The sequence below is a fragment of the Carassius auratus genome, chromosome 9, assembly GCF_003368295.1.
Source record: "Carassius auratus strain Wakin chromosome 9, ASM336829v1, whole genome shotgun sequence".
Lineage (NCBI taxonomy): Eukaryota > Metazoa > Chordata > Actinopteri > Cypriniformes > Cyprinidae > Carassius > Carassius auratus.
Genome location: NC_039251.1, coordinates 12,835,804 through 12,848,372, shown reverse-complemented (window position 1 = coordinate 12,848,372; position 12,569 = coordinate 12,835,804). Strand labels below are relative to the sequence as shown.

General features: G+C 35.8%; 1 protein-coding gene across 1 annotated transcript in view; it reads left to right on the top strand.

Annotated features, from left to right (window-relative positions):
* Positions 1-234: 234 nt before the first annotated feature.
* LOC113108407 (protein disulfide-isomerase A5-like) overlaps positions 235-12,569 on the top strand; it is a 46,129-nt gene continuing 33,794 nt past the window's right edge. Inside the window, exons 1-2 of the mRNA XM_026271529.1 lie at positions 235-354; positions 9,653-9,779. Coding sequence (XP_026127314.1) covers positions 250-354; positions 9,653-9,779 — 232 coding nt within the window. The 5' untranslated portion in view covers positions 235-249. The remainder of the gene's footprint in view (positions 355-9,652; positions 9,780-12,569) is intronic.

Sequence of the window (12,569 nt, the reverse complement as noted above, 5' to 3'; positions counted from 1 at the left end):
CAATTCATTCACTCATTGAACAGCTCACCTCATTAATCTGTATTAATTAATTGCTTTCGGTTTTAAAGCCTGATTTAAGAAAGGGATTTTATAGAATGTTATTTGCTGTTTCTGCATGGCTAATAATAATTTACATGAGCTAAAGTCACACACATTTGAACAAATAACAAGTAGCCTACCCGTTAACGGCTGCCTCAATAAACTACATTTCCTAAGAAGCACTGCGTTCTCCAGGGATCTTGGAGGAACATGGATTGCGCTTGCGTAGCCAGACGTGGCAGCGGCATCATGGCTTCTTGCAACCGATTCGGGAGACGTAGGAGACTGGTCGAAATGTTCTTATTCCTGTCATTGGTGAGTCTTTATAAGGAATCTAATGGATCGATAGAATCAATGATGTTATTTTGCACATATCGGACATTTATTTTCTGTCTGACGTAAGACGAAAGCGAAAGGAAAAGGGAATGATCTTCTCTCCCTCTTGCAGCAGTAGCTCAAAGTTGACAGCAGAAGAGAGAGACACTCAGATCAGTCCGTTTCATTCATCAGTTCTCGTGTCTTGTTTTTGATGTTTATACACATCCAGCTTTGTGCTTCACATGCGTGAACACCTCATGCTCTCCGTGCAACTCTCTAATGTCAAAACTGATTCACTAATGTTGGTCATAGGAAATGTATCTGCTATGAAATGTGCATTTGACTTATTGCTTTGATATAAATATATCATGTAAGAGATGTTCTTGATTTATTTTAAAAGGTCTTATTTAGGTCACTGATGTAATGAAATGTTCATTAATTTTGTCCAGATCTATTATGTTATACAAAAAATTGGTGAAAATGCATTCACTTCGTGCACAGCATGCACCTTTACTATGATAAACGAGTAGTCCATTTTTAAATTAAAAGTCATTTTGATATTTTTCAAGAGCTTAAAGTTGAGAAAAAAAAATGTTTAGGTAACTTTCTGAAAATCGTTTACAAAAATATATACTTTTAAAAAGTATTTCAAGAAAACAGTATTCAGCGTAATCTTTTTTTTAAAACAATGAGTAGTAAAGTGATTTTGTTATAAAATACTATTATTGTGCTATTAATATTTAAAAGTTTTGTCCACTTTGATTAAAAATGTAGTGTTACCAACATGCAGGAAGCCATTTTGTTCTCTATGACAAGAAAATCATAAAACATAAAATACCTTTTAGGCCCTCCATGACTGTGTCAATTCTTTTTTATCAAATATCTTTAAAAAAAAAAATTATATTTGACCATTTGTTTATATTTGTTTCCAAGGAAGAAAATCTTAGGAAACTTGTGGATATCAAACTTTATTGAAAAATAATTTGTACTCTCGGGTATTAATATTAGTATTATTATTTTACTTGTTTACATCAAATAACCATCGCCACATAAATAAAAAATTTGCCTTTTTCAAATTATGTCAACATGAATACAAACTTGTGTTTTAAATAGCATTTTTACAAAATATAACCCATTATATTGACCTTACTGTCTGACAGACTCCCACGTTAATGCACAATCAACAACATATGAATGCTTGTGGATCCAACTGTTATTTCTACTTCTCTATTGTGATTATATTTGATCTTTATCTTACAGTTTGTGTAAGGGCGTGGTTTATATTCACAGTAGCAATGTAATTTAAAGTTGATCAGTGCTGTTTTTCTTCTGTCTTCCTTATTCTCCTATTGATGAGCATGACAGAAATTAGCCTGTAATGTTTGGAGCTAATTAACCCACATTTGGTTCAGTTTAAAGTGCATCAACCCTGTTCAACAACTGATTTGTGAATCAATGTGGGCCGTGTCCTCAACACCGAACCCTAATAGCGTTTGTGCCACGTCAGTCAACTCTCATTACACTTTCCTGTCTCACATCCTGGTTTGCGGCTGCCACCGCAAACAAAAGAACTCTCCTGAACTGTTGGGACTTTGTGGTGGTTGGGTGGAGAAAGAGAAACCGCTCTCTGCTATCTGTGCTTTCCTCCAGCCCTCCCGCTTGTCAGAACAATTTATAAAATCCCTTAATCTTGATTACAGGCACCCCACAGCCCCCTCTCTTCCCCTTCCCACACTGCTTGGTCCAGCAGGATGCTGTGTATGGAGACGTCTAGCTGTACAGTAAACTATTGCAACTAAGTGTGTGAGACCGTTTGACTCAAAGATGGACCGTGTCAGTTTGAGGAGTCATTTCCTTCTGCTTGTGAATACGTCAGCTATGCAGAGCTGAAGCCCCCTGTGTTGTTTGGCTCAGCAGGAAGAAGGCAAATGTTTGAGGAACGGTATGGTTTATGCTGAATCAGTGAGACCCTAAAAGTGAAAATGAGATTTTATTTATTAGGCAGATTTGCGATGCCGGTTGCGCCGTGCACGCTTGATGACAGCTTCCACTGCTGATTAAGCAAGATGTTTTTGCGTTGATGTATGACGGATCATTTTTAGTTTAAGTGTTTCCCGTGCTGTGCAAAACATGTCAGCAAGGTCCACTGCTGAAACGCTGGTGTCCTTGAGCGGAAGATTAATAGCAGGAGCGCTAATATCCATAAACTACAGTCAAGTACAACATACTGGACCTAATTAGATCGTTGAGGAATTATATACTGTGCTATACTAGAGCTTTGCAAACATTTTGTGGAATTTTATTTATTTATTTTTGGAAAGGAAGAATTGGAAATGGACAGTAATTGTCTTTGGTGTTAAAGGAATAATTAGACCCAAAATGAAAATTTTGTCATTGCTAAATTTCTAGTTTGTGATAGGTAGAATGTCTGAGCTTCTGTCGTTCCTGCAAGTAAAATATATAGTGATTTTATTATGTTTCAGAACAACCCACCCCCATGTTCTTCCAAACCTATATGGATTTCTTAAGAAGATATTTTCAAGAATGTGGGTAACCAGACATTTGATAGTCCCCACTGACTTCCATAGTGTCCCCCCCCCCCATACTATGGAAGTCGGTGGGACCATTGGCGACGTGAGGACGTGTAAATTACATAATTTTAATTTTTGCATGGACCATCCCTTTAAGCTAAAGTACATAAATTAGTCTATTTAATTTGGGTGCTTTATTCTGAAGATATATTTGATCACTATTTTCATATTTCCCCCCCAAAAACTATTGTATGCCTTTAAGATAATTTTATTGTTGTTTTGGGGTTGTTGTTGTTTTTTAGAGAGAGAGAAATGAATACTCTCTCAATTGCAAAGGAGACTGTCTATTGATCAAAAATGACAATGAAAACTTTACAAAAGACATTAAATATAAATTACCAAAAATGTATATTCCAAATAAATGCCGTTCTTTTAAACTTGCCACTGAATCCTGAAAAAAAGTATTGCGGTATCATACTAAGCATTACTGTTTCAACATTGGTAATAATATATGTTTTTGATCACTAAATCAGCATATTAGAGTGATTTTTAAATGATCATGTGACACTGAAGACTCAGTTTTGTGTAAATAATTCCATACTAAAGAATGTTTCACATTTTCCCACAAAATCAGTATATAAAATGTGTGTTTGGGGGGTGGGGGGGGTCTTTATACGAATGCAAACATAGGAGATAAAATGTTTTTTATTGAGTTTAATGTACTACTTTATACTTAGCACTTTGGAGATTATGATTTTTTTTTCTTTTCTTTTTTTTCTGTACATTTTCTGAATACTTTTTGGGTGAAGAGATACATTTTGAAAGAAACTGAAAACCATGTTTCTATTTTCAGAATTAATTTTTTCCGCATGCTGCTGAAATCTGTGTCACAAGTGTCTGCTGAAGAATTGTTTATTCTCAAGTTAATGATTTGCAGACCATCCCTGTTGAGTTGAAGAGTCCATGAGGAGCTCTTTCAAATGCAGCAACAAAGAGATTCAGCTAAGAATATGCAGAAAGATGTGTTCCTCCATCACCCCATTCCTTCCCTGCATGGTCTTTTCACTCCCCTGAGCCGTAGCTGCTCATCAGATGAAATAGTGGTGCACAGCATGTTTTTTTTTTCAACCTGTTCTGTTCACTTCACATTGATCGGCAGGACACGATCGGGCCTGTCCCTCAAAGCTGTTCAGTGGATGATAATAACAATCACCGTCTTGTGAAAAGACTGGTGTTGTTAGGATAATGCCCACTTCGAACACCACTGCTAAGGGAAGGCCAAATGAAAGTCTTTGTAACAGGTACAGGACATGATGATTGCCAGACAGTAATGGGCCCGCTCTATTGGTCGACTGTCAGGTTTGAAGAATAGGTGGTGCACCAAATAGGGATGGAAACCTGATGGGACTAGATGTAGAACACTGACTCTTTTGTCCCTGAATGGGGTTGAATGCTGCAGTTGTCTGTGTGCCGAAACTGTACATTTTAGTGTTAAAGATGGGTAATTTGAGAAACAATCAGTTTTTTACGATGTGCCGACTTTTCTGTGCTATTCACAGTGACATTTTTATTTTTTCCATGAGTTCTAACTATAACATTAGCCAAAGTTTATTACAGCAAATAATATAATTTTTTTTAATTAACCGGGTTTTTTCCCTCTCTGACCCTTAGAAATTAAACAGGCCATTTTAGCTGCATTTTTTTTACATTTATTTATGGAAAGAGCACTTTTAGTGGGGTCTTATATTTATTTACATTTGCATTTAATCATTTGGCAGATGCTTTTATCCAAAGTGACTTACAAATGAGAACAATAGAAGCAATCAGACCAACAAGAGAACAACAACAGTATACAAGTGACATGACAAGTCTCAGTCTACAGAACCCATAGTTATGTTTATATATATCTATATATATAATATATATTCTTCTTCTATATTGCACTGCTCGATTTTTCAATAATAGGCTCTTTGCTCAGCAGAAATTAAACCGTGACATGTTCACAAACCAATTTGTGTGAAAACGTGCCAATCAGAGACTAATTCTGGGATCCTTTGTAAGGAAATGCAGAGCTGTAGGTGTTACACACAGCAAGAAACAGCACTGATTTATAAGTTTACTGATTATATTTTTGTGCTCCGAAATAAAAATATATACTGCTTTCTTATTTCCTCACTGTGCTAATATTTTGAAAACTAAATAGGCATTGTTGACATCTTAATGTGGTTAGGTGTTACTGCCTGATATCACGAGGTGCAATAATCTAGAACCAACCAATTTTGAGCTTAGTCTTATTGAAAAAGTCATCTTTTATGATATAACCCATTCAAAGTTAATGTTGGACTTGAGTAACTTGATGAAAGAAAGATGGTCCTTTCAAATTCTTCAGTAAGTTTCTCTGACATTTCTTCATAATGCATCACCATGTCTGCCCCCGCTGTCAGCATGGCTGAAGTCAGAGGAGGTGTGATTTCTCAGGTCCCTCAGCTTTGCAGTACTTTAATTAGCCCTGACTGTCATCTTCACACACTCACTGGCTCCCAAGGCGCTGGGGGTGCTGGGATGTCACTCAGTCGGCACAGGTTGTCCATTCCGCTGGACCCCATTTTCTCATACAAAGTTGATTAAATGTGAGGAGGAAGAGAACGTTGTCTCTGATCCTTCACCTTTGTCTTTAATCAACATAAAATTTACTTTTTACTTTCCAGTGGCAGTTGAATTGAGACATTTATGTCCATCAATATTTAATCTAATAATATAATAATAACCATAAATATGTTTTACATTATTTTTATCCTATATCATATAAATACTTCTATGTGGCAATGGAATCATAAAAAAAAGGATTTATAAAAGCAATTTTTTACAATCTCTGTTTCCTATTAAATGCCTCCTGTCACAGCATTTATTTATTTTCCTATGATAGTCAAAACACACAATTTGCAACGTCATTTACAATAAGTTTAATACTATAATTCAGAGCAGTTTTATTTATTAAAGGGTTTGAGAAGACAATGCTGAATAGAGTCATAATTTTTGTTATTTTTGGACCAAAATGTATTTTCAATGCTTCAACAAAATGGACCCTCTGATGTCACATGGACTACTTTGATGATGTTTTTCTTACCTTTCTGGACATGGACAGTATACCGTGCACACAGCTTCAATGGAGGGACTGAGAGCTCTCGGACTAAATCTAAAATATCTTAAACTGTGTTCCGAAAATAAATGGAGGTCTTACGGGTTTGGAACGACATGAGGGTGAGGCATTAATGACATAATTTTAATATTTGGGTGAACTAACCCTTTAACATGCCAAAGCCTATTTGACTGTCATTAGTAAGTGCTAAAGGTGAAGTATTTAACTCTGCACCATAGTGGCTTCAAACAGAATTGTGAGAAAAAAATGCTTTCAAAATCAAGTTTCAAGCATCTGCCATTGTTTAAACAAACAGGTAGTCCCTTGTTTGAACCATTGATTGAGCTAATGTTGTTACATATGGTCCAATCAGGCTCCTCAAACATATTACTGTTCCATTTGGTGCCACTAGTGGTGCAGAAAATGATCTTCATCTTTAATTTTGAACTCTGCCAGCATGAGGTTTCCAGCTAAGGTCTGGGATGTGATAATGTTAGACTAACAGAGACTTTTTGTTTATTTAACATTTGTCCAGATGTAATGGTGTTGCTCAACAGAGTGTGCAGTGATAAATTCAGGCAGGCCACTGGCCCTCGTCTCTCTGTAGAGAATGTGCGGTGTGATTTTTAATGAAGGAGAGTATGATGCTTGTTTTGGTTTGTCATGTAGAAAGATGAAGGTTGTTAGTGGCTAAGGCACCTGTGTTTCTCACCAGCCCTTCCTTGTGATGTTCCAATGATGATGCCCATCAATCTTTACAGACTTGTGCACTCACACACAACAGATGTACAGCTATGCTCTGGTTTTTGTATTGTGTTATATAAGGTTTTTGCCACTTTTTAGGGAGAGGAGGGAAAATGAGGTCCTCTTACACCGTTAGTAAAAGGTTGTTTTGGTATTACTCAAATTATTTGGTTCTTAAAATGAAATTGCTTAGTTTTAATTGATCCACCTTTCAGAATGCTACCTTTGCATATTGAATGAGCTCTGCACTAAAATGTAGAGTGCTGCAGGGTTGACATATTTCTCTAGTCCAAAACCCCAGAAATGAGTCGGCACTTCTGGATTGATTGTCCTTTTGTCCATTTTATTTTGTGACATAATATCAGTAATACCCCAGTTGTAAATGTTTTAAAGGTTTTACTTGTCTTAAAAAGGCCGTCAGAGACATTCAGTGTCATCATGGCTAACGGTTTAACTCACTAGTCTGCTTTCTCAGCCTTGCTGTGTTTATAATCACACTCTTATAGGCATGTAGCGATTCACTGTGAGCCGGTTGAAAATCGTTTAAAATGTGTGACGATTCAAATCGGTTGAGATGCTGAACAAATCGATACAATTATGGGTAAGAATTTATATGAATGTATGTCTGAGTGGAACTTACTGTGTTTAGAAAGGTTTAGATGGTATTTTTTATTTTTCATTTTGCCTCTGTATAATGCATATTAAAGTTCATAAGTGTAGTGCTGCTTTGTTTACAGTGGTAACCAAGGAAATGCTTTAATCGCCACCTGCTGGCAGAGAGTGAATCTGCGTCTCATTCAGCCCGTCTGCTGTTTCTGTTTCATGCAGATATTTTTTTTTATGTAGTTTCACAAACTGAAGTCAGACCATTCTGATTTTGCTTCAAATTTTGAAAATATACAGTCACATTTATATAAAAAAAATGCTCGTTACATATACTGTATGCAATATCTTTGTTTACATCATGATTAAAATTCAGTGGTTGCCTCCCATTTTAAATGGAAACAGCAGAGAGAAAGCCTTGGTTTGTTTATATAAAGAACTTTTATTTGATTTGTGTTACTTATTTGATTTGGGGTTTGTTTTAAAGTTTCAATTTAGTTTTGTTATTTATATTTACATTTTGTTATTTAGCAGGCGCTTTTATCCAAATTGACTTACAAATGGACTTACAAAGTAGGACAATAGAAGCAGTCAAAACCAACAAAAGAGTAATAATATTCAAGTGCTATATTAGTATATTATAATAGTGTTCTATTTAAATTTCAGAAAGAAACGTGCAGCATTTTGTCCAAGCAATAATTTATAATTTGTCTTAAATCTAATTTTGGTCATATAAATCGTGATCCGAATCATGAAATCGCAAGTTGAGTGAATCGTTACATCCCTACACTCTTACTAAGTTTAACTTTGAAATTTGTGTAGTTAATTTTAGCCTACATTTAGCTTTTCAATTTGGCCAATTGAATTTTAGGCTTGAAAGTTATGTTCATATCATGATGAATAAAATGTGTAAGAATCATAAGCTTTATTGGTAGCAGAGCTTATTTCTGCAATAATCCAAAAGTCAATGGAAAACTCCTCTATTGGGTTTCTGCTGGGGGAAACTGGGTAATGCTAAATTCTGGGTTTGCCTACAAAAACACCATCACTGCAGCAGTCTATCCACCATAAAAACTGTTAAAAATCAGACTGAATTATCAGGGGATGTGTTTAAAATGAGATCCACTTTCTAATTCTTAATGCCAAGAAACTTTGGGAAGAAATGCAAATGAGCAGATGATAAATTCAAATGTCTGTATCTCTTTTTGACATGAGGAGGAAGTTTTGAATTCTAAAAGTTTTCGTGTTTTCAATGTACGCCAAGCTCTTATCTCAAAAGGTCCAGGTAAATTTGGATTCCTCAAAATAAAACCACTTTAGTTCACCACCATTAGTGCAGTGTGTGCTTGATTAGTTAACGTGGGAAAATTGTATTTACAATCATAAGGAGTGGTTCTACTAAAAATGTAACTTGTGTATTGCTATCTTTTAAAAGTTTCTCTTCAGTATCTAGTTGAAATGGAAACTCTAAAGACAATCTCCGAGACTGTCGATCAGCTATTAAAAAACGTCCCCACAGACCAAATGAGTTTTCTTTCAACATGTCATTTTGTAAATAACATTTGATCTATCTTGTCCACTAGCGACTGAGCATTAATTTCTGCTCATTGTGCTAGTGTCTTTTCACTTCAGGCATGTGGCATAGGGAGATGATAAGGACGTGTGATAGGCTGGGTCACTGTCTCAGTTTGTCACATGGTCTGTCTGATCTTGTCATTTTCCTCTTCTTTAGATGACAGCGCCTTTATCTGTTGTCGCTTTATCTGCTCAGCTCCATCCGAACTCCGAATCGCATGCCTCTGCTAGAAAGACTGATAGAGAGTGTGGCAGAGAGAGCATGCTCTCCCACAAAAGGACAACACATAAGTCTCACATTAGAGCACAATATTAGAAGCTATTTCAAGGAACTTCTGAGAAACTATATTTAATTTAATATATTTTCATTTATTTTATATTTTAAGGTCTTGTTTAAGAATTTATGTAGTGCAGTTACTATTGTGTGGCCAACCGCTATTCGCTAAACTCTTTTCCAGTTGTTTGCAATCGGTAAAGAGTGATAAATGGATATATTGATGTGATGTAACTGCTTTATGGTATACTGGCTCTTGTTTGTAATGGCTGCTGTTGTTTCTCCTCTGTCATCATGGTTTGACACATTGTCGTCTTTTTGCACAAGTGCCACAATTCTATTGGCGTGCAGTTGGGGATGTTGTTTTGAATCACCTGTGGTGGCCTTGACAGTGAAAAATGATGATTTCTGTCTGTCTCACCTCCTCAGGTTGCAGTGTCATCCGCCCTGCAGGCAGCGAAGGTGTCTCCGCTCATAGAGAAAGTCAGTGACCACAAGGATTTCAAGAAACTTCTGAGGACCAGAACTAATGTGCTTGTCTTGTATACAAAGTCAGGTGAGTCACCACTGTTGTTTTTCAAATGCATTAAAAGTATTACAGCCTTAGCAGCAAAAGTGGCGGGATGTCTTCGTGTGTAACTGGCAATAAATGTGTTTTAGTGATCCCTAAGGTCAAAAGGTATGTTTTTATGTTACCTGCAAACGTCCGTGCTACTTAACCGGATGTGGTATTACGCAGGTTGCTAAACGGCTCAACAGTGAAGACGGTCCACTGCTCTGTAATTGCAGAAAAAAAAAGACCTGTAATCTTTAATTGAAAGCATTTTGACGAGTAGAAGAAAAAAGAAAACAAACATAACTTGTATAATATATTCAGATATGGCCATGAAAATAGCCTTGATGCTGGCATGGCCTTAAAAAGTTATAAATAAATAACAAAAAAACATAAGAAATATTATAGAAAATACACTAGGCAAAAAAAAAAAAACATTACCATTCCAAAAAAGTAATCAATTCTTTTACTAAACATCATATCTGCTTTCAACATTTGTAATAATAATGAGAAATGTTTCTTGAGTGTCAAATTCAGCTTTGATTTCACAGAAATAAATGTAATTTCTTATTAAAATATTCAATATATTAAAATGCTTAAGTGTAAAAATATTTTGCAATATTTTTTTCGGGTTTTTCAGTAAATGCAGCATAAGAGACATCTGTCAAAAACAAATAAATAAATGAATATCTTTCTGACCCCAAACTGTTTAACGGTAGTGTGCATTACTAAAAATAAACAGTGCCAGAGATAATGTTGACTGGACAAGTAATCATAATTACTGGTCCAACTGTGCCAGCTAGAATTTCTTACTGTTGAGCCCTATGCTAGTTATAAACGTGCTGACTTTAACTTGCTCAGCAAGATTCTCTTCAAACTGTCGTTCCACCATGACGGTATTTAACTTGAAAGAGAAAACTTGCCATAGAAGCAGATACTTTATGGTTATGCAGTGTGTACATTCATTGTGATTTGCACCCTGACACATTTTGGAACGTGATGCATAAAATCAAGCTTGCGTTGCTAAAGTGTATATGTGTTACACGCCCTAAGGGAAAATTCATTGAGAAGGTACGGTATGATTCTTCTATATGCTAACAGACCTGTCATGCCACAATAGGTAGGTCAGCTTCGCTTTGATTGCCAAAAGCATGTTGGTGCCTTTAGATACTTGACCTTTTGTACAGTACACTTGGAGTATTCTGTACTTACCACACTCATAAGATATAAATCTTATGGCCATAGACCGAGTAGATAAAGAACTTCAACACACTAAACTCCTAAACACCCTAATACAACGCTCTCTTCCAGCTTTTAGAAAAAACTACCCCCAACATTGCATATTAATTTGCATCTCTTCTGGGTGTTATTAGCCGAATCAGCAGGCAATGCGCCATATATGGGTACTGTATGTATGAACGGTCCATAAACAATCTCCCACCCACAAAGCACGGGAAAGAGCCTCTCAAGGTCTTGCTATGCAAGATTTATTTGTTTCATAATTCACGACTCATTTCGAGCACATGAGGTTATTGGATAAGTCTGTGTATCGAACAGTACGTTTGATTGATGGCTGACTAGTGCTGCTCATCCTGTGAAGCATTTCCATTAGATGCATCCTGCTAACTGTGATAGTCCCTTAGATTGCAGGAATGTATTCAAGATCAGATGGTGCATAGGCACTTCTCATTCAAAACAGTACTGGTTTAAACTTCATCTTATGATTTGGAACTGAAAGACAATGCGGAACCACGAAATCAATGTCCTTTTGACCTTGACCGATGTGATTTAATGGGAAGAAAAGCAGATTGTGGGTTCAGTAGTGTAGTAGATGATCCCAGACTGTCACAAATGTGTAAATCTGGGGTGTAGTGAAACTGTCACTGTGTTTTTCACGCGTAGTACTTTCACACTATGTGCTGTTGTTTTGTACTGAAGTGTGTTGGCAAGTGCTTTCATCATCAGCACGAGTCCTGATGGTAGAAATGCTTTTAAAAATGGAGAACAACATCCACTTCACCTTTTTGGGTTTTATCATTTATTCATTTATATTTGATCGATACTTTTAGCTCCACTACCTATGTTTTTATCACCCAGTAAACATTGTAAACATTGCGCTTGGTCTGACGACTGCTGCAATCCCTCGCCACTCATTTTAAGAAAATGATGGATGTGCAGTTGTTCAAACATGTATATGTAATCAATAGGGTTTCATTTTCCAAACCAGATTGCTTTTGTAATGTGAACTCAAGTTTGCACCAATCGAACAAACTGAAGGAACTAGATATTGTGAACATCTGGATTCATGTACTCACCAAATATTGTAGTAAGTATTGTATAGTAGTATGTAGAACATATAAAGGGACTTTAGTCTCAGATAAACTGATTGACTATATTACCCTTTTTTATGTTTTTGAAAGATGAGGCTGTGTGTTTTTGATCTGAAATTCAGGAAAAACTTAAATATTTTGAAATCAAACATTTCTATTTTAATATATTATGTTTATTATATGTATTATGAAACAATTCTTATCAATGTTGAAAATGGATGTGCTGCTTAATATTCTTGTGGAGACCATGATACATTTTTTTCAGGATTATTTGACAAATATTAAATTCAGAATAACATTTATTTGAAATTATATATTTACGGTCACTTATGTACAGCTGTTTTACCTGAAATGTTGAAAGGCTTATGGAATGTAGTGATGAATTTATTATTTTATAGCTTATATGACGATATTTTAGCTCAGACTATGTTTACATGCAGTTAAATAATCCGTTATTAATCTG